Source organism: Cyprinus carpio, chromosome B11 (genome assembly GCF_018340385.1).
Source record: "Cyprinus carpio isolate SPL01 chromosome B11, ASM1834038v1, whole genome shotgun sequence".
Lineage (NCBI taxonomy): Eukaryota > Metazoa > Chordata > Actinopteri > Cypriniformes > Cyprinidae > Cyprinus > Cyprinus carpio.
In genome coordinates, this window is record NC_056607.1 from 22,218,305 (window position 1) to 22,239,450 (window position 21,146).

General features: G+C 34.0%; 1 protein-coding gene across 1 annotated transcript in view; it reads right to left on the bottom strand.

Annotated features, from left to right (window-relative positions):
* LOC109063319 (filamin-B-like) overlaps nucleotides 1-17,760 on the bottom strand; it is a 94,455-nt gene extending 76,695 nt beyond the window's left edge. The window contains 1 exon segment of the mRNA XM_042734611.1: nucleotides 17,339-17,760. Within this exon segment, the coding sequence (XP_042590545.1) occupies nucleotides 17,339-17,630 (292 nt within the window). The 5' untranslated portion in view covers nucleotides 17,631-17,760.
* Between the last annotated feature and the right edge of the window lie 3,386 nt (nucleotides 17,761-21,146).

Consider the following 21,146-nt stretch of genomic DNA (forward strand, 5'->3'; position numbering starts at 1 on the left):
ACGTTATGAAATTTTTTTATGTTCTTAAACACCAGAATCGTTTTCAGCTATCATAACATGTGTGTTATATGATTCTTATCTTGTGCTATTATTTATATTCTTATTGTTTTTACATTTTATTTATTGATTTATTTAGTTATTGCTTAAGTGATTTATTTAATTTTTGGTAATATGACCAGGACACAATATTATTGTTAAAGTTTGAGGCGGAGAGGAAAAACTAATAAAAAAACAGGTGGGCGGTATTTTATACACACCACAACACACACACACAGAGAGAGAGAGAGCGTTTTCTTTTCTCCCTAATTACCCACTATTATCCAGCGTCGGGTCTGTGTCCCGAGACCCGAAGGTAACGGCTACTGCTGTAGTGTTGCAATAACCCAGCACGCCATAACAGCCTGCAATAACCCACGATTGTACAATAACCATTACTCTAATGCATTATCCTCAAAATACTGCAGATTTGTAGCATGCGAGTGCTCAGATGAGATTCCGAGCTACAAATTAGAAAAAGGGTCATAATGGAAAAAACAGGATGTCTCTTGCCATTTGAAGTTAAAGCATTTCAAAATGTACCATGTGCACATACTAAAACTAACCGAGTTCAGAAACGCTCAAGATCACATTACAACCATAAGCTCATTAACATATCCCCCGCCCACATCCATTCAGTATTTTAGAAAAACCCAACCCATCCTGATCACATTAATATGCCAATCATATAACAGAGGTCAAATATTTGTACATATGTTGTATATGCACTTAAAAATAATACATTTTATATTTATGTACTTTTAATTGCATATAAAACGTCAATACATTTGCGTTACACAGTTTCAACATAAACTGTTAAATTTAATGCAACACATTTGTCAGCCATATATGCATTAAGCAAGGGTGAGATTTATGCAGTAGTATTAATAAACCAAATGTGTTCATATTTAATGATCAACCATGTTCATACTTTAACCGAATCATTTAATTGTTTTCGTAATTAACATTTACAGTATGCTGCTTCTAATGAATTTGAAAATGTTTATTTAAATAAAATTAAATAGATGCAAACACTAGACACAACTTTATCATGATTACCATAGTTTTATTATTATTATCATTATATAATAGTTTTTGTTAATATTTTGAATTCTCTTTTATTTGTATGTGCTTTTGTCATTTTCATTATTTATTTTACATATTAGTATTTAGGTTGAATTTATTAGTTTTTACTTTACTTCCAGTCAGTTATTGTAGTGCGAAAACATATTTTAGCTATTTCTTAATTCGTTTAAAGTTTTTCATCTAACATTTATATTTTAGTTTAGTTTCACGTCAATTAACAAAAATGTTTGAATAGTTTTCATTTTAGTTAATGATGCATAATTTTGACTACGATCTAATCTGCAACAGACTGACTTGGATCAGCTATTCTCAGATTCAACATGAAAAGAGTAAAAAAAAAAAAAAAAAGTATCATTGTTGGTGAAGTTACTGTACTGTATCCATCCTGACAGCAGCTCGTTTCTCATTCATATTTATTTCAGCACAAACACATGGTTTCTGAGAAGCCTTGGCTCCACACACGTACGTGGATCCTGAAACAACGCAAACGCAGCCAGTGCGCTCGGAGTTTCTTCATACTGATGAAAGGCTGAGTTTGATGGCATGTGTTTGTGGGCCGTGTGTTACTCCAGAGCGATGAGCTCACCCTCATACAGGAAATACAGATGATGTTCTCACTTTAACTGCTGGGAGGCGACCATATGGTTTACACGACGCATTGATTGAATCTCACTCCGCTGTTTGAAGGCTTGTTGGTGGAGTTATCCCAGGATTAGGTTCAGGATGTGGTCCGGATGCAAAAACAGCCAGCCAACACGAGAGGCTGCTTTAAAATAAACCTCTTCTGCTGGAAAAATGACCCTTTCAGTTTCACACTTCACGCTTCAATCTGCTGTGAAATAACCCAGCTGTAAATCCAATGACTGTCATCCAGTTGATTCAAGTGCTGGGCGATATGGACTAAAATATTAAATCACAGCTCTTCCGTACGATTCAGTATCAATATTTATCACGATTTTTACTTCATACCATTAAGATTAAATGAGACTGTTTGTTCTCTGTTTGCTCTCAAATGAATGGAAACAACTTGTAAATTTACGGAAATATATCAAATTTATGTAAATAATAATAAAAAAAAAGGTTGTTTAATGAAAGAATTCATAAAATGTTAACAATTTAAATCAAGCTTTTATAATGTAATCAAAATGAAAATAAATTTTATAAAAAATATTATACTATAATAACAGTAATGCAATGCATTTGTCAAACCAAACTGGTAGCCTAAATTATTATTGATATTGCAGATTTTAATCGATATCTTGATTTTTCGCAATAATGAACGGATGAAAAAAAATTTGGTTGAATGATGACTTAATAATAATGAAATCAATGTAATGCTTTATTAAATTGTATAAACATTTTATTATTTAAATAGTATTATTATTTTTATTGAGAAATGTATGTAAATGTATACATAAAATGTATAATAATATAGTAATGCATGCATGTCAATTTTTCCAAACCGAATTTTTAGAAACATGAAACTCATCACCTACTGTACATGCAGGTTAAATTACTCTTCTTTTTAGCGATAAATACTGATTTATCATTATTCATGCATGAATTAATATGTCCTATGATATTGTTTGACTAGTTTTGGCCTGATTTTGGAGCTCAGGTTTATTTTAAAAAAGCACAAGTGGTGTTTGACATGCATTAAAACATTTAAATGCGAGAGATACTGAAGCTAAGGCATTAGCATATTAATTAGATATGTAGTGGATAAAATTTCCGGTGATTTATTGGCCGACTGAATACCTGAAACTGAACTATATAAAGTACCAGCTAGCGTGAAGTTTACAAAGCAACAAGACAAACTACTATTGCACACAATAAGTGCTGTTGTGATGAGGGTGGAGTATAATTAGAAGGAGGTCATAAAGACTAAAGGTGGCTTGAGAAGCTCCTTATTATTAAATCTCTGAAACTGAAGAAAAGAGGAGAATATAATCTCTCCACAGCTTTTAAGTTATTGTTTTGAGTTGGCCAGTATGGTCGTGTTCACTCCTGTCTAGACTCAAGAACAGCTGGGTGGGATCTAGGTTGTTCTTTAGGTAAAATTACTGACATAGTCAAGTTTTTCCATCACTAGTAGGCTTTTCTCTACTCAACCACAACAGCCAATCACTGTGTGAGAGGAGGGTCATGTGACCTCTAATGTCTGATTCCTATTGGGAGTCGTTCTATATTTGCATGAATTGCATCACATACAGTTGTCATTAATGTTTCCGATGGAAATGTCTCACTTTGCCAATGCAAATCACATCTGACACTGATTAACGCAAAAGAGGTTCAAGGTTGAATAGAAACGGACACCTCACCTGGAATGATTCCTCATATTCTCCTGTCAAAGACTTCAATTAATTCAGAACAACCACATGACAAAGAACCCAATAAAACCTCTCTGAGCATTCAGTATCTGCAGATCCTTGGCCTGCTATTGCAAACAGGAGCACAAGAGAAGCCTGCAAAAGGTAGTGGTGGCCGTCTCGGGTTTCCCGCTTCCAGCCGGACACAAGAGCTCCTGTATGTAATCTCAGAAAGTGTCTTTTGTAGGAGCCGGGGGCGAGGAATAAAAGACAAGAGGAAGCAGAAACCGGCAGAGCTCTCTGTGATTCTGAGAAAGGCCGTCCTGAACGGCCGAATGACATTTCTCATGGTTTAAAAGGGTCTTTTTTCACCTGTGGACCAGAAGAGTTACTCGAAACCCGGACAGGAGCGAGTCGACCAAGGCCTAAAGGTTTCCAGTGTAGTGCTGTAAAACAGCCAAATACTGCTTTCTTGCAATGAAACAGGGTCCTGAGAAATCTGCTTTAATTTGACATAAATTCAGTAAAAAAAATTTTTTTTTTACAAATTCCATTTCTTCCATTTTAACTTTTTCTTCTATCTTTCTGGAATGCGTTCTAATGGTTAAACAAAAATTAAATGTATTAATCAAAAAGCATTTCTAATTAATTTAAATCATGAAACTTGTACAAAATTTAACAGCAATTTTTTAAAGTTTAAAACATTTTGTTTTTTTTTGGTTTTTTTAATCAAATTCCATTTTTTGTTTATAGAATTCTGTGCTTTCCATTTAAAATTTTCTGGGTTACTTTTGAATAGTTTGATTAAATTTTAATAATCAAACACATCTAATTTTGAATTGATAAATGCACTTTTTTTAACACAATAACACGGCCCTATGAAACGTTTTTTTTTTTCCTGAGTTGTGCATTTTGTTTGTTTTTTATAAACAAGAAGGCATAAAAAAAAGGTTTTTATCTTATTCATATTAATCAAACGAAAATTGAACAAACTTTTTTTGGCATACAAAGTGCCAAAAAATTAAACCATGGAATTTACTGTTAAAATTAAACCATGGAAGAAAAATTGTATGATTATTACTTAAAAATAAAGTTTTAATAATCATTTTATTAGCAGTAGTAGTAGTACAATTACATCAAGATGTATAGTAATATACTACATGTCACAATTTCTTCAAGTTAAACCAAACTTTTATTATGACAGGCTGCCGTGAAGAGTTTTATGTTTCTGTGTGTATATGATATGACGATAGTTTTTCTCAAATAAATGGCAAAATGCTCATGAAGTGACTCATGAAGTTGATGTAGTCATCATGTGGGAGTGTCACACGTGTATGCGTGTAGTAAATGAAACCACGCCATTCGTTCATAGAGGCACGCAGAACATATCTACATAGATTCATATCTAAATAGTCTTTTTGCAGCTTAATATTGACAGAAACTAGTCCATATCACCATTTGATTTAAGCACACTGGCCAACTTTTAATTTATTCATCCATGCGTTATACTGGATTCTGTGAATCTGTCTGCATTTTCCTCATCATGGAAATCATAGGGCCCTAAAAATAGCATGCAAAACATGTAAACGAGCGAAGAGAATTCGCATTGAAGAAAAAGTCCAAATTAGCAAATCTTTTGTAAAGCCCAAATGTCTAAACTTGCCTAAGTGTATAGAAAGGCTTTGAAGCTTTTTTACACATCTGAAGTCATCCAGGCTCGACCAAGCCAAAGTAAATAACACAGTAGGCAGGAAATCTGTGTAACCGTTCGCAAATCTTTTGACTTATTGCTCGGTGACAAACAGCAGTGAAAACACACATAGCAACAGAAAAACGACTGGGCTTTTGGGCCCCTTCCAAACAAGAAGATTGCTTTTCTATAGGACCCTTTGTTTTGCTGTTTTATTTGTGCTTGTAAAAATCCCCAGCAATCACTTGATCTGACAGTGATGCTGACAGACAAGTCTGACCAAAAAAAACACTAGCTCTGGTACCTTCCACCAGGCAATACGACCTATATACAAGCACAGAAACACTGGCTTCCACCCAAGGGTGGAGGCTACAATTGCTCAAGGAGCTCGACTTGGTGATATTCTTCTTAGGATCAGGTTCATGTTAACAAACCCTATAAGCTGCACTTATAAGATGCTTTTCGACCAGGGTTTTTCAAACTTGGGGCCGCAAGAGTGTGCTAGGGAGCCCATGCAAATGTTTACAGAGAAAAAAAACAAGATAAAGATAACGAAAAATCAAAATGATATAAAAATGAGTAAATAACCAAACAAACAAGTTAAAAATAAATACAAATAAACAGAAAACTGAGGCAAACAAATAAACAGATTAAAACAAAGGAAATATACAATAATTAGATTAAAATACATAAACTGGATAAAAATAAAAAAATATTGAAAAACAGTAAAATAATGAACAAATGATTTATAATGAAAAAATATTTAAAACAAAATTAAACCATTTGATTAAAATAACTAAAAATGATAATCAAACTGATTAACAATCAGAGTAAAATATACGAACAAAAACAAATTAAAACAAAGGTAAATTAAATAATTATATTAAAATAAATGAAAATTTGATAAACTAAAATGGATTAAAACAGAGAATTAAAACATAAGTTTTTGTTTATATAATATGTTTATAATGTGTATATGTTTATATAAAAACAAACACATGCATGCATATATTTAAGAAAAATGTTATGTGTATGTTCAATATATTTTGGCCTATATATAATATAAAATATAAGAAAAAAAATTATATATATATATATTCCTCAAAATATTTACTGTGTGTGTATTTATATATATATATACACATAATAAATACATAAACAGTACACATACAAATGTAAACAAAAACTTTTATTTTGGATGCGATTAATCGCGATTAATTGTTTGACAGCACTAAAATTAAGCATTACATTTAACAAAAATAAAATGGATTAAAATGAGTAAGCATGCATGCATACATACTCAGAGTAAGAACTTGATAGAAAGTAAATATTTTCCAAATAATATTTTAGACATATTTATAATATTATGTTTGAACTGTTAAACTTGGGTCTCAATGCATGAACCTATACAGATGCCTTTTAAATTTTAGGATGGGGTCCCTCACATGAGGATGATCAAGAGAAAACCCACAGCCTAAACAGGCTTAAACTAGCAGCCTCTAAACAGAAATCCCTGTGCAAATCATTGAAAATGGTGCACATTTGACCTGCAAGTACAAGAAGCAGAACATGGAAGAGATGTTTTGAATTAAGAACATGACATCAGAGTCAAAGCATCTGAAAAATGCCTATGAAGAGGTTAAAACGAGCTTCAGGAGCGTGATTGTGTAAGTCTGCATGAGATCATCGGATGCGCTTGACGCTCTCAGGCGCAGTCTCAACACAGATGGCATGTCAGGAGTGTAAATGATTAACTTTAAAATCACATACTGACCCACTGCACGGGTCTAAAGAACAGCAGAGCGAGCGCTTACAGAGCGACATGGTGACTGAAGCGTTAATGTAATCCAGATAACATGCGGCACTCATGTAGGAAACCAGAGACGCTTGTAAACTTCTCCGTCTAGGAAACAAAGCCAGTCAGTTTAAGAAAGAGAAATGGCTTCGTCTTAGGCTGACGTCAATTACGTTGTTTGCTTTCGCTGCTTGCATTGGCCTCCGAAGGTCAAAGCTTCATTGCAAACAATGCAATCTGACCTTTGCTACCAAGCAGACGGGAGAAGCATTTCCCACTTTGACCTAAAAACACTCCCTCGGGTTGAGGCTGTGTGAAAAACCCCATGCGGTCAGACTTAGCGTAATGGAAGAGGTTAACGTAACGACGGGCGGATAGTATGGAGGGGGGGGTAGAATGCTGTGCGGAGGTGAAACATGTGGATGGGTTCCACAGAAAGCTGGGGTTGTTTTAGGCAAGCTCACCTTCTCTGGCTCTCATGCATGTTTTAACGCAGCGTGACTGAGAATATTATTGCAGAGGTTGTTCTATAGCAACCCTGAAATATTTGCTCAAGGTCTCGCCTCTTTGAACGCTCCCGTACGTGTTGGTTTTCCACTTTCAGGTTTGTTATTTGGACCGAGGGCAGAATGACAGTATCTGGGACACATTACAGAAACTGTGATGCAATCCGTTCTGCTGCAGGAATGTGAGGTTTCTGCATCAGCGGCTTCTGGCATCGCTGCGAGGAACTGAACTTTGGTTAGGGTCGCATTAGCGAAGCCCTGCATCCTGTTGCTTCTTTTAGACTACAAAACAAAAGTGGATTGTACCGAATTATCACATAAATCCATGTGCAGAATCACAGGTTTCCTTCCGGTAGTTCAGAGTGGCTCTTCCTGTCAAAGCGCCTTTTAGGTGTGGCTTATTCTTTTGAAGCTTAATTAGCGGCTCGATAAAAGATATGCTACTTATTCCAACAACTCTTTCTATTGAAGGTTGTTTACTTATGGGATTAAAACAAAGCTAATCATGACTTTTTATATCACAATTTTAGCTTTTTTCTTGCAATTCTGACAATTGCGTAATGCTCCAAATCGTGAGATATAAACATGAAAGTCATAATCACATTTTTATTCCGTGGACCAAAAAAAAAAAAAAAAAAAAAAAAAAAAAAAAAAAGATGTAAAATCAGAATTCAAAGGTGAAAAAAAAAATTGGTGTAAAATTGGAAATCAGGTGAAAAAAAAAAAAAAAAAAAAAAAAAAAAGTAAAATAAAATTCAGAAAAAGTCAAAACCAAAAGAATTTTGAAGGGGAAAAAAACCCTAAAATTTTAAATCTGAATTCTGAGAATCAGAATCATGTGATATAAAGATAATATATTTATCTATATATAATAGATTATATATTTACTTGCAATTGTGAGGAAAAAAGACAAATAATTAAATTTACTAGATGTAAAATTTGAATTTATAAGAAAAAATATAAATGACAAAAAAAAATAAAAAATCACCAGATAGAGGTAATTGCAACCTTTTCTTTCACAATTATGGCTTTTTTCCCTTTTTTCTCAGAACTCTCAGAAATTACTCCAAATGGTAAGATGTAAACTTGCAATTGTGTGATAAAAAGACAATTGTGAGCGAAAGAGTCACAATGACCTTTTTTATCATTTTATTCTGTGGTTGAAACAAGCTTCCATAGTTTTCCCTCTTTGGGTTTAAAAAATAATTAAAATTCAGATGGTTAGTTAACCTAATTTGTAACATCTACACTGAATAACTCTGTCTTCTGTAGAGCTGCTTGTGGTTTCGTAATTGTTGAATTTTGCAACTCTGACTTTAGTTGAACTGAACTGAATCAACATTGAACTAAACTGAGCTGAATAACAATGACACTATTGTATTGTCTAGAGCTGCTTTATAAATTGAATTTGTTTAATAATTGATGATCTTGCAATCTTTACACTGTAATTGTATTACTGTGAAGCTGCTTTGGCACGATCTGTATTGTATAAAGTGCTATATAAATAAATAGGACGTGGGTCTCTGCAGAACAATCCCAAATGCTGTCGGGAACGTCTTTAACTCTTTAATACAGTCGGTTTAACGTTTGCTGCTTGTATGTAGTGCTGAACAAATTGACCAAAAATGTTGTGATTACCATGACTACAATTTGACTTTTAAATAATAATAATTACTTAAAAATGAGTGACAAAATACATTATTAATATTTCACTATTAATTACACATTATTTCAAATAATGATAATTTATTATTATTATAAAAAATATTATACAAAAATAATAATATATAATGATATTATTATTATTATTATAAACATAGGATAAAATGGCATTAAATTTAAATTAATCTCTGAAATTTCTGTTAGATAATATGTGTATTAAATAATAATTCATATTCTTTTATTATAATCATTACTAAAAATTAGCAATAAAATAAGACATTAATAATGTAGAAATAAGATATGAATTATAAAATGTCTTAAATAATAAATATTTAATGACTATTATTGCTACTAAACAAAAGTGTAATAAGACATTATTAATATTTACCTAAAAGAATGATTATTATTATTAAAAATCATGTAAAAATATGATAGAATAAATACAATTTCTGAAATGTCAGTATAATATACAATGTCTATTAAATTAAATCATTGCTCTTGCATGATTTTTATTACTAAAAACTTAAAATAAATAAAAGAAATTAATATACTACTACTTCTGATAATAATAATAATAATAATAACAATAACAATAACATATATAAAAACATGATATAATGGAATAGAATTAACTATTATAATACAGAAAAAGCATAGTCGTAAACACCAATTAAGATACAAAAGCCAAAAATGTTTTTGGTTGGATGAAGGAGTTTAAATGATAGTTACTGATATTTTCTGGCCTGGTTGCTTCTACAAATACAAATTCAACCAAGAAACTCTTGTCTAGAGAGCACGTCCACACCCTAAACATCTGATCATACAGCGGCCTGTCAGAACAACTCCTGAAAACCTTGATGTCAAAGCCAAAGAAACAAACACAGTTCAGTGCAACCAAAAAAAAACCCATCAGAGCAACTCATGTCACAGCTCCCATAATCCCACACGTTACTCTACAGGTCTGAATGCAGCCGAGAGGGAACGTCTTAAATGAATGAGGAAAAACTCTGAAACTCTCAACCTAAGACCATTCAGAGACAAACGTCACCATAATGACAAGAGACAATCCAACCCACAAGAACTGACGGAAACCGCTTGTTTCGCTCCAAATCGATCTACAACAGATTAAACATGATACTGAAATTAAAGCATAATTTAACGCCACTCCAAACAAAACTCTTTCAACTCTCTGGTGGGGAAGCTGGCGCTCAGAAGGACCACAGTCCAAGTTTTTATTAATACGCTTTTCCATCAGCCTTTGCCCTGGGAACACTTTCAGACGTCTTAATTCGCTCTGAATGTCTCCGAGGGGAAGTTTTAAATCTTGGGCGACTCGGACCTCTTCGGCTTTGGATGGCAGCTCATGTGTGACTAAGTCCTTCACAAACGCACTCCAAAAATCCCCGAGCTACTCTTACCGTACTCTTACTCTTACCGGCAACAAATGCACGAGCAACAAACATTACAACGAGATGAGACTCAATTTGAATCATTATCTGCCCACGCTTATAAACTGGTTGTTGTCAACAAAAGAAAAGATTAAAGGCCTTATGTTTAATGAAAAAGGAAATAACAAATTAAAACAGCAATAAATATTAGTATTGTAACTTTACAGTTATACTCTTTACAGTTTATAAAAATAAAATATGTTATTTTCTTTTGCAATTGATTTTTATTTTACAGAGAAATACAATATTATAAATAATTGTATTGTTATTTTTATTGCTGCCAACATATTTAGCCAAATATCAATGACTATTATAACAATAATATATTTTACAGTGAAATTAAGAAATAATTTTTGTTAAAAATAATTTCTTAATTTTTTCATTATTATTGCCAACATGTGTCCAAATTTCAACAACAATAATAATATATATTTTTTTTACAGAGAATTAAAAAATAATTATTATTAATAATTTCTTCCTTTTTTTCATTATTATTGGCAACATATTTAACCAAATATCAATAATAACAAGAATAAGAATAATACATTTTCTATATACACTTAAGAAATAAGAAATAAATATTTTAAGAAATAATAATATTAATAATAATAGTATTATTATTATTAGCAACATATTTGGCCAAATATCAATATGACGACAACAAAAACAACAATAATGGCCACAATCTTATATACACTATTTATTTTACAGTGAAATTATTCTTATTAATATTTCCAAATATTTGGCCAAATATCAAATGACCAAAAAAAAAAATTGTTACTATGCCAAAAAAAGTTGTGATTTGTCAATGACATACAAATAAAACCACCAAACAAATAAGTAAATAATACTTTAGAGTAAAACTACTTTATCTTATTTTATAGTCATATTGATATTTAGAAATAAACGTTGGTTAAAGTGCACAAACAAGCACAGTAAACATTTTGTCACATAGGCCAACAAGCAGCACTCTTCTCACTGAGAACCAAATCAAGAGGGAACTGAAAAAGCAGCAGTCTCTTTGTTTGTGCAGACTGCAGTCTGGATCTGTCTGGGTTGATCTCTGAGGGAGGCCTGCGGTGGCTGTTGTGATTAAAGGACATTAAACACCAGTGAATTCCATGAGCATGAGCAGAGCCTGGAGAATCCTGTGTTTAGCTTGAGAGCAGAAGATGCGAGCAGGAACAAGATTTCTGCATCTTCCAGGCTCGAGCCTCTCTAACAAGCCATCTCTGTGTTGCTAGCTTTGGAAGAAGGACAGCAATTTCGATTCCCGCAGCAAGCCGAACTCGTCACACTACCATCGAGAAGAGATGCACAATAAATAGAAATTAAAAACTGTTTTTTTTTTGTTTGTTTTTTAAAGAACCGGAACCGTGAGCAATTTCTAAGTTTCGGTTCCGAAAACAGTTCTGGTGCGACACGTGACCAAGCGTGCAGCACCTGCCGCCACTAAATTACATTATATTTGTCCCATATTGTCATTAATATACATACTGACTTCAACTTGGACCACTAAATAAATAGACTGCTATTGTTATGCGAGTATGAGGGTTAGATTATTTAGTGCACAGGTGGAAAAATGTGGAAACCACTCATTGCATCACACAATCTCCTGACTGCATTATTATTTGTAAAATAGGGGCTTTATGGAGTGTGTGTACACATGGTTATAAGTATACCAGTTTTTATATTTCATTAATTTAGGGAAATGAACAAGTGTCTTAGCCCTCAAGGGACTATTTGGCCAACCAGCTCATTCCTGCTTGAAAAGCCAAATGTTATTGATAGTGTAAAAAACATCAACTTTGAAGCACATGCTGATTGATGGACTAGCATTACTTACTACCTTCCAGCAACACTACATTCAATGAAGGTAAAATAGTAAAAAACATCAGTTCATTTAAATGGAACTGGAATCGGACAGGGAAAATTTGTATACTGTAATATATGTTGAATTTTGACATTGCCAACCTTTAAATTAAGTGTACAGTAAGTAAAAAAAATACATTGTATGGGTCAAAATTATTGATTTTTCTTTTATGCAAAAAATCATTAGGATATTAAGTAAAGATTATGTTCCATGAAGATATTTTGTAAAATTCCTATCGTAAATATATTCAAACTTAATTTTTGATTAGTAATATGCATTGCTAAGAACTTCACTTGGACAACTTTAAAGATGATTTTCTCAATATTTAGATATATTTTTGCACCCTCAGATTCCAGATTTTCAAATAGTTGATCATTAATATTGATCATATGTATTCAGCTTTCAGATGTTGTGTTAATCTCAATTTCTAAATATTTACCCTTATGACTGGTTTTGTGGTCCAGGGTCACATATATAATTTACATATACAAACTTTACAACTAATATTATTATGAATATTATTTTATATAGCTAATGATATTTGTAATCAAATGTAAAAAAACTGTTCTTTTTTTTTTTGGTGCGTGTTGATTACAAGGTGCCAAGCAACAAAAGGTAACTTGTAAAGGATCTTAGCTATAGTTTTCTAGATCTTAGGGTTAGTTTTGATTTCATGGAAACTTTATTTACTTTAACAAACATTCCTTGTTTTAAAGGGAACGAACCATCAGTTTTGTGAATGACAAACTGAATTCACTTTGCATACAAAAACATCATAAAATTTGCAAATGTGCATCACCTTGCAAAGCACAGACAGGAAGACGCTTAATGGTTCAGTGCACACTAACTAACGAGGCCACGGCATGATGTCATTCATCAGCACATCCTCATCGCACACCTCTCTAATGGAAAACTAATGGTGAACGACCCTAAAGACACTTTGACCACCACCCGCATGACTTCAATCACGTCTTCAAGCCGTCACTTCCCTCTAACTGTGGAAAAATCAGGACAAATGTCAGAGCAGAGTCAGAGTTAATTGACTGACTCAGCAAGAACTGCCTTCAGAACATCAGTAGAACCACTGGGGCTAATTTTGGGGGCGGCTGAAGACCACATGATGATCAAAGACATATTTTGGAACTTAATTGATACGGTATACAGCGATCATGTCCAACCACACTCGCAGAGGCCTGGGGGGAAAATAAAAAAGCACAAAGGAGGACCGAAATGACAGGGGAACTGGCTAGAAACGGACTATGGGCTGTGCAAAACATGATATTATGACATTAGCCACTCAGCTCAAGTCCAGACCACTTTACAGCTTATTCTGGACTAGAAGAGGCCATAAAGTTCTTCAACTGACCTTTTCAATTATGCCTTCTTGTCTTTGACATTAGAGAGAGAAACAAAAACACTGGCAAAGATTCACGGTCAAAACAGCAGACGCTGTGACCTTCTCGTGTTTGTTTAGCTGGGACTTCTCACCCATCTCTGAACACAGCTGCCCTTCCAAAGAGTGGAAAGTCTGGGCACCGAACCTCACGATAACGCTCAACCTTTCCACACAGGTCCAAATGTGTGTGAATGAAAAACGCCCCACCGACTGTATCTGGAGCGGAAGATAGCGTCATTCAGGAAGTGTCTGTGTAAATCCCGAACTAAAGAGATTCTCCATGCATGTCCTGTGTGACACAACTACTGTAAAAGAGTGTAAAGACAGCAACAAGGAAGAGTGTTCAATAAAGGACTCATAAGGAAATCCAATTTTCTTTCTTCTTTTGTTTTTAAGTTCACACTGGAAAAATGAGTTGATCTAAACTTCCAACTTGGTTCCTTCACACAGATGAACGCATTAACACATGAACATCCATTTACACGCCTATTGTGCAATCGAAGGGTTGAACTTTTGGAAGGATCACTAAATAATATACATTTCTAGTGTTGTATATGAATAAATAAAGAGAAATAAATGAATTAAAAAACATTATTAAAAAATACATCATAAATAGAAAAAAATAAGATATATAATGTTAAAAATAAATTACAAATATTTGAAAAAATGCTAAATAATTGAAAATGAAAAACAAAAAAAAATATATAAAATAAAAAATTAAAATAAAATTAAAATATTATATATCAAAAATATATAATATGTATTTTTAACATTGTATATGAATAAATAAATACAAGTGAAAACAAAATGTATTTAAATAGAAATATATTTAATTAGAAAAATAAAATAAGAATAAATAAAATGATAAAATAAATGGACAAATGCAATAAAAATTTTAAAAAGGGAGAAAAAATTTAAAAAGATAAACAAACAAACAACAAATTTTAAAAATATATAAAATTAAAAAATATAAATAAAATTAAAATATTATATATCAAAAATGTATAATATGTATTTTTAACATTGTATATGAATAAATTAATACAAGTGAAACAACAAAATGTATTTAAATAGAAATATTATATTTAATTAGAAAAATAAAATAAGAATAAATAAAAATTATAAAATAAAAATGATAAAATAAATGGACAAAAAAAAATGCAATAAAAATAAAAAAGGGAGAAAAAATTAAAATAGATAAACAAACAACAAATTTGCAGCTATATACAAACCATGAAAAGGGGTGTTTCTTAAAAGCACAGCAGCAAAAACAGGGCATATATAAAAAAAAAAAAGAGAGAAAAAAAAGTTTCCATCACAAAACCAACAACAACAACAAATAATGTCAAGCCTCAGGAGAAAAATAAATGTGTGCTAAAAATTCTTTAAAACGTCCTTGAGCACCTTTTGTACTGACAAAGTTTGTCCTCCATCCAATCCTCTCTATCTTATGCACCTTCAGATCTGAATGCAACTTACTCCCACTGCCTCAGATGAATGGAGAAGTCTGATGCAGTGCATGGGTGACTGCTTATTAGGTCACCGCACTGACACGCCACGGCTCTCCAAAGACACATCAAGCTTGGGAAAATATCTATGCAAAGAATGATGAATAACCCAGAGCTCATCCTCTGCTTCGGAGACGCACAGAAACACATACAACAGGAAGTCCAGCCTGACGCTTCCTCAAGCGCTCACACCTTAAAATTCATCACAAACGTGAACTTTGATGTCATTTATTTGCTCACAAACATACGTAAGCGGACAAGAACTGCAAGGAAATCTGATTAGGCGTTGTCATGACAATGTTTGCATGCATTTTGCAAACAACTGATTGCCAAATATGGAGGAAAAGTCCTCACCCCGACTGTACAAGTGACAGTAAGCACCTGTTCTGAGGTTTAATGAATGTTCATAATCTATTTCCAGGATTTACACAAGCACTGGCACGTAAAACAACAGCGACAGCGTGAGAATTCACGTAAAGCCATAACAAATGCAGTCTGATGAATTTGGATCGGCTTCAAGAATGTAACAAACCAGGCAAAGGTGTTTGGCACCAAACACGAGCATTGTGAAACTACATCTTAATATTTAAGCCTCTGGAATCCTGGAATTTTCCGGATTTCTAAATTTTAATGAACACAAGAATGCAATTAATGTTGCAACTTTCTCACGCTGGCCCAAATAAGGAAAACCAGCAGAGATACGACTGATAATCTAGTAAGAATCAATAGACACTGGGTGGATGTTATCTCTTATCTGCTGTGAATGAATCATCTCAACAGCTCTTCGACATGCGCATGATGCAACAGCACAAACCAAAGATGTTGAGAAAGAAGAAAGAAAAGGCTGGGAGAAGAAAAAGACAACGTGTGTATGTGTGTTTTTTGAGGGGTACTTCCATGTTACACATCTATTGTACACCACAGTACTTGATCAATCAACAGACAGAAAGAAAAAAAAAAGATACATACAGAAATGCTGTGACACTACCATGTTTTTTTCTGGATATGGCACTACAGTCATACTATTTTTTGACAAGCACCATAATAAATCCATGCATTCCTATTATAACCGGCCATAAAGATGATGGTAGATATATATATGATGATGCTTTAGCACCACCTCCATCTCTGTCTGACACCAACTTTGTGAGATATAACGACAAAAACACTACTACATCTCTAGCATTTTTCTAGTTTATACAATGGCAAAGTCATTGAACGCTTACTACACAATAGAAATACATGCATCTTAGTACTGTGATATACATGAGACTCCACAATGAATCTTACATTACTATTACAGAAACTAAAACTGTAAAATATCAAGGCATTTCACCTGGTTCACATTAAAGTACCTTGCTGTACTACACATGTACGTGACCCTGAAGCACAAAAGCAGTAATAAGTAGCACATGTATAATATTTTTGGCAATAGCCAACAATATATTGCATGGGTCAAAATTATTGATTTTTCTTTTATGCCAAAAATCATTAGGATATTAAGTAAAGATCATGCTCCATGAATATATTTTGTAAATTTCCTAACGTAAATGTATCAAAACTTACATTTTGATTAGTAACATGCATTGCTAAGAACTTAATTTGGACAACTTTAAAGGCGATTTTCTTAATATTCAGATGTTTTGCACCCTCAGAGTCCAGATTTTCAAATAGTTGCATCTCAGACAAACACTGTCCTTTCATAACAAACTATACATCAATGGAAAGATTATTTATTCAGCTTTGCATAAGATGATGCATAAATCTCAATTTCACAAAACTGTCCCCTAATGACCGGTTTTGTGTTCCGGGGTCACATATAAGGTTCATTTATGGTAATTAAACCACTTTTCCAGTCACCTCAAAGGTTAACTGAACCTGAATTCACACTAAATACCAAGCTCTACATTAATATGAGTTACTAGCACGACACAATGGTAGGCTACTCCCACATCAAAAGGGTTAACCGTGTATTACTGACACTTTGACTCAACTTTCCTCGAGCACGAGCAGAAGCAGCGGAACTCACCGATGGACACGAGCTTTATATTCTCTCTGTCCAGAAACTCGAGCGCCACGGACACGTTCTCCAGCTTCATCTGTCTGAAGGTGGGTCTGGCGTGATATTTTCTGTACATCTTCTTCTGGCTGAGCACCTCGAGCAGAGAGATGAGTCGCAGTCCGTCGCTCAGGTCCAGCTGCAGGTCCGCGACGCGTTTGTTGACGCTCTTCAGGTGCTCGTTACACCAGCGCGTGAACGTGTTCTGCTGGATCTTCTTCCACGGCGCGTCGTCCGCCAGGTCCTTCTCTGTGGCCGGCATGATGACTGAATACTCGTGCGTTGTGTGGTTAATAACTCTGGATGTGTCTCGCGGGTCTGCGCTCGTGCGCTCTGTATTCAGAAGTGTTTCTCTCTCGCGACGCGCCTGCGCGCTGTTATATACGGCGAGCGCGTGACGCCACCTGCGCAGCTTCAGACCTAACCTGCCTTTCTACTAACTACAGCATGTTACAGCCCTCCTCTGTCCAGCTAGCTCCGAACGAACAAGAAAGCATATGGTAAAGAGAACACAAATTATATTTAATAAAAACGTCAACATAAAGATAAATAAAAAGTCAGATAGGAAATATTGGCTATATTATTTATACATTTCTTTTCGAGTAAATGATGCTTGTGTTCTATAAAACAAAAATAAAATTAGAAAAAAAAAAAACTGCACTGTTATTGTTTTTTATTTAAAGCATTAAAAGCTTTTTGTTTACTATTACTGTGGTACTGTGTTAGTTTTTTCCTACTCTGTGATTTATTTGTGATTTATATATATATATAGAAAATAAATCATAAAAATGTGGTTAAAGCACAAACATTAATAGTAAGCATAAATAATAATAAGGAAACAAAGTGAACGTCTAGAGACCAGGATTATTACTGTTAACTACAAATATTGTTTTTAATTGAAATAAAGATGGAATAAAATAACATTTAAACATTAGAAGAAAAAGCTTAATCTAAAGTAAGAGTAAAATTGGAAAATTTGTAACTCAAATAAGTAAGTTTAAATAAGTTTGAGACAATAAGATTATTAACTATATATATATATATATATATATATATATATATATATATATATATATATATATATATATATATATATAATTGTAATAAACTGAAAATATGTGATGTTAAGTACTAAATAAATTAATATGAATCAATAATAAAATAACTGCTAAAAACAAATATAAGTAAAGGAAAAATGAAACAAACATATTTAAAAATATAAAGTAAAAGTTAGTATTATAGGATAGTATTATTTTATATGCAAAGTTTATAAAGCATCATACACTGAAGACATGTTCTTAACTTTTTATGTAGTGTTTTAAACTTTCATTTGATCTGTGCTTTATTATCTGGGTTTCTTCATAACATTTGGTGTGTTTGTGTGTGTGTTCTCCAGTGATTTTCATTGCAATCTAGAGTAGATAGTTGTGTAAATGTGCACTGATTACAAAAATGTTCTCTACAAAAGGGCCCCAAACACTTTCTGCTTGTTTGATAAAAGCCACGCAGGGCCGTCTAACAGATTTCAGATGCATCTCTGTAATGGACACTTTTATGATCCGCCAGACAAATGTTTCCCACACGTCTGGCAGGCTCCTTAATCGCCACACTGACAGCTTTGTTTTGTCTCTGGGAAGGTGTCAGCAGCACTTTACAATCATAACAGACGTATCCAGACGTTTTCATTATACACGCCTTTCCCCTCGCCCTCATATCCTGCACGGCTTCCCACCTTTGCTGACAGGAGTCTTAATATTCACTCCAGTATCAACAGCGGCTATTATTCCCTGCAGCCCTGCCATCCCCACCGTTTCCCATGCAGCATACAGTACTTGATCAGCATTAGTCACCAGGGTGGATCAACATTGCATCACACTCTTACAAACGAAAAGAAAGACGCACATCTGTGATATGACAGCAGCTGAGCTCGTCTGTATTCGAAAGAAAGAAGCATTGGAAACAAAGCCAAACACTTGAAGGCACAGTTCACCCAAAAGTGAAAACCCTCAGGCCATCCAAGATGTAGATGAGTTTGTTTCATCATGGGAACAGGTTTGGAGAAATGTAGCTAGTATTGCATCACTTGCTCACCAATGGATGCTCTGCAGTGAATGGGTGCCGTCAGAATGAGAGTCTAAACAGCTGATTAAAAACACCACAATAATCCACACCACTCCAGTCCATCAGTTAACATCAAAAGCTGAGCGTTTGTGAGAAACGAATCCATCATTAAAATGTTTTTAACTTCAAACCATCACATCTACAAGTCCATAATCCATAATATTGATTCCTCCAGTGAAAAGTGTTATTATGGACTCATATTTTAGACATGCAACAGTTTGAAGTTAAAAAAACATCTTAATGATGGATTCGTTTCTTACAAACACTCAGCTACTTGGTTTCACAAGACATTAACTGATGGACTGGAGTGGTGTGGGTTATTCTGATGTTTTCATCAGGTGTTTAGACTCTCATTCTGACGGCACCCATTCACTCCAGAGCATCCATTGCTGAGCAAGTGATGTGATGCTACATTCCTGTAAATCTGATGAAGAAATACTCTCTACGTCAAATGGCCCGAGGGTAAGTACTTTTTTTCAGCAAAGGGTCATTTTTTTGGTGAGCTCTTCCTTTAAATGAAGTCTGAAAGAGATTTTTAAATGTAATGAAGTAAGTATGAGTTGTGTTCGCTGCAAACGTCATTCCTGTAATCATTTGTTATTTTTTAACCTCAGTGACGGTGATGACGCATCAGTCGGTTGAGAAAGATTGCAGTGACTGAGGTGACAGGATTCTCGTCACAATCTCTCACCTCTCTGAGCTGAGCAGATTACAGCCTCCGTCTGTCTGTCTGTCTGTCTGTCTGGACTCAAACCCACAGGCCGCACCAAACTGAGGCCCTCAGGCACGGCCCGACTCATCTGTAGGATGACGTACTGTTGGTAAAGCAGATCGCATGAGATCTTGATAGTGCTGGCATCACATTTCCAGGTGCATCTGAATCATCAGGACGTCTCTGTTAGAGATCAGCACTATTCACCGTAATGGAATCAGAGGCACATTTTCTGTCTGAAGGGCACCTATTTAACAATGTATCTGTATGTTGTTTTTATTTATTTATTTATTTGTTTGATTGAAATTTTTTTTGATAATTATTTTTTGTGTTTTTTAGTTTTTATTTTTAGATTTTTAAAAGGAATTTCTTCTTGTGCAACCAAAATAACCTTATGTTAATATGTTCCTGGCACAGTTAGCTAACCGTCTAATGAAAGAGAAAATACAAATTTGTCATAAAAGGCGTGCATTTAATTTACTTTTTGTATCATAGTAAACTGATATGTTTTACCCCCCCCCATCTCAAAACATGATTACATTTTAATATTCTGCATCTTCAATTTTCCAAATTATATGTGTGTGTGTGTGTGTATATATATATAAATATCCATTGTTTCACTATGACTAAATTATACATATTTATAGACCCTGTTCATGCATTTTCCATTGTATGAGCAATGGAATAGTATTAAATTGAACTCGAGAACAGACGGGGAACTTCCTATCATCGCTGATGTCCTGAGTCAGGCCCGGTTGCACGCCCACGTCACAGTCATGTCAAAGCGAGGCCCCCAGGGGCCCCTGAGTGTGTCAGAGAGGAGTCGATGATGAGCTTTGGCAGTGGGTGCAGACAGCTTGACATTCTATCAGGCTTCCATGAGAATGTGGTTCTAACCGCTGCAGGAAACATGGAATCTCAAGTTTACAGATCCGTCCGGATTTC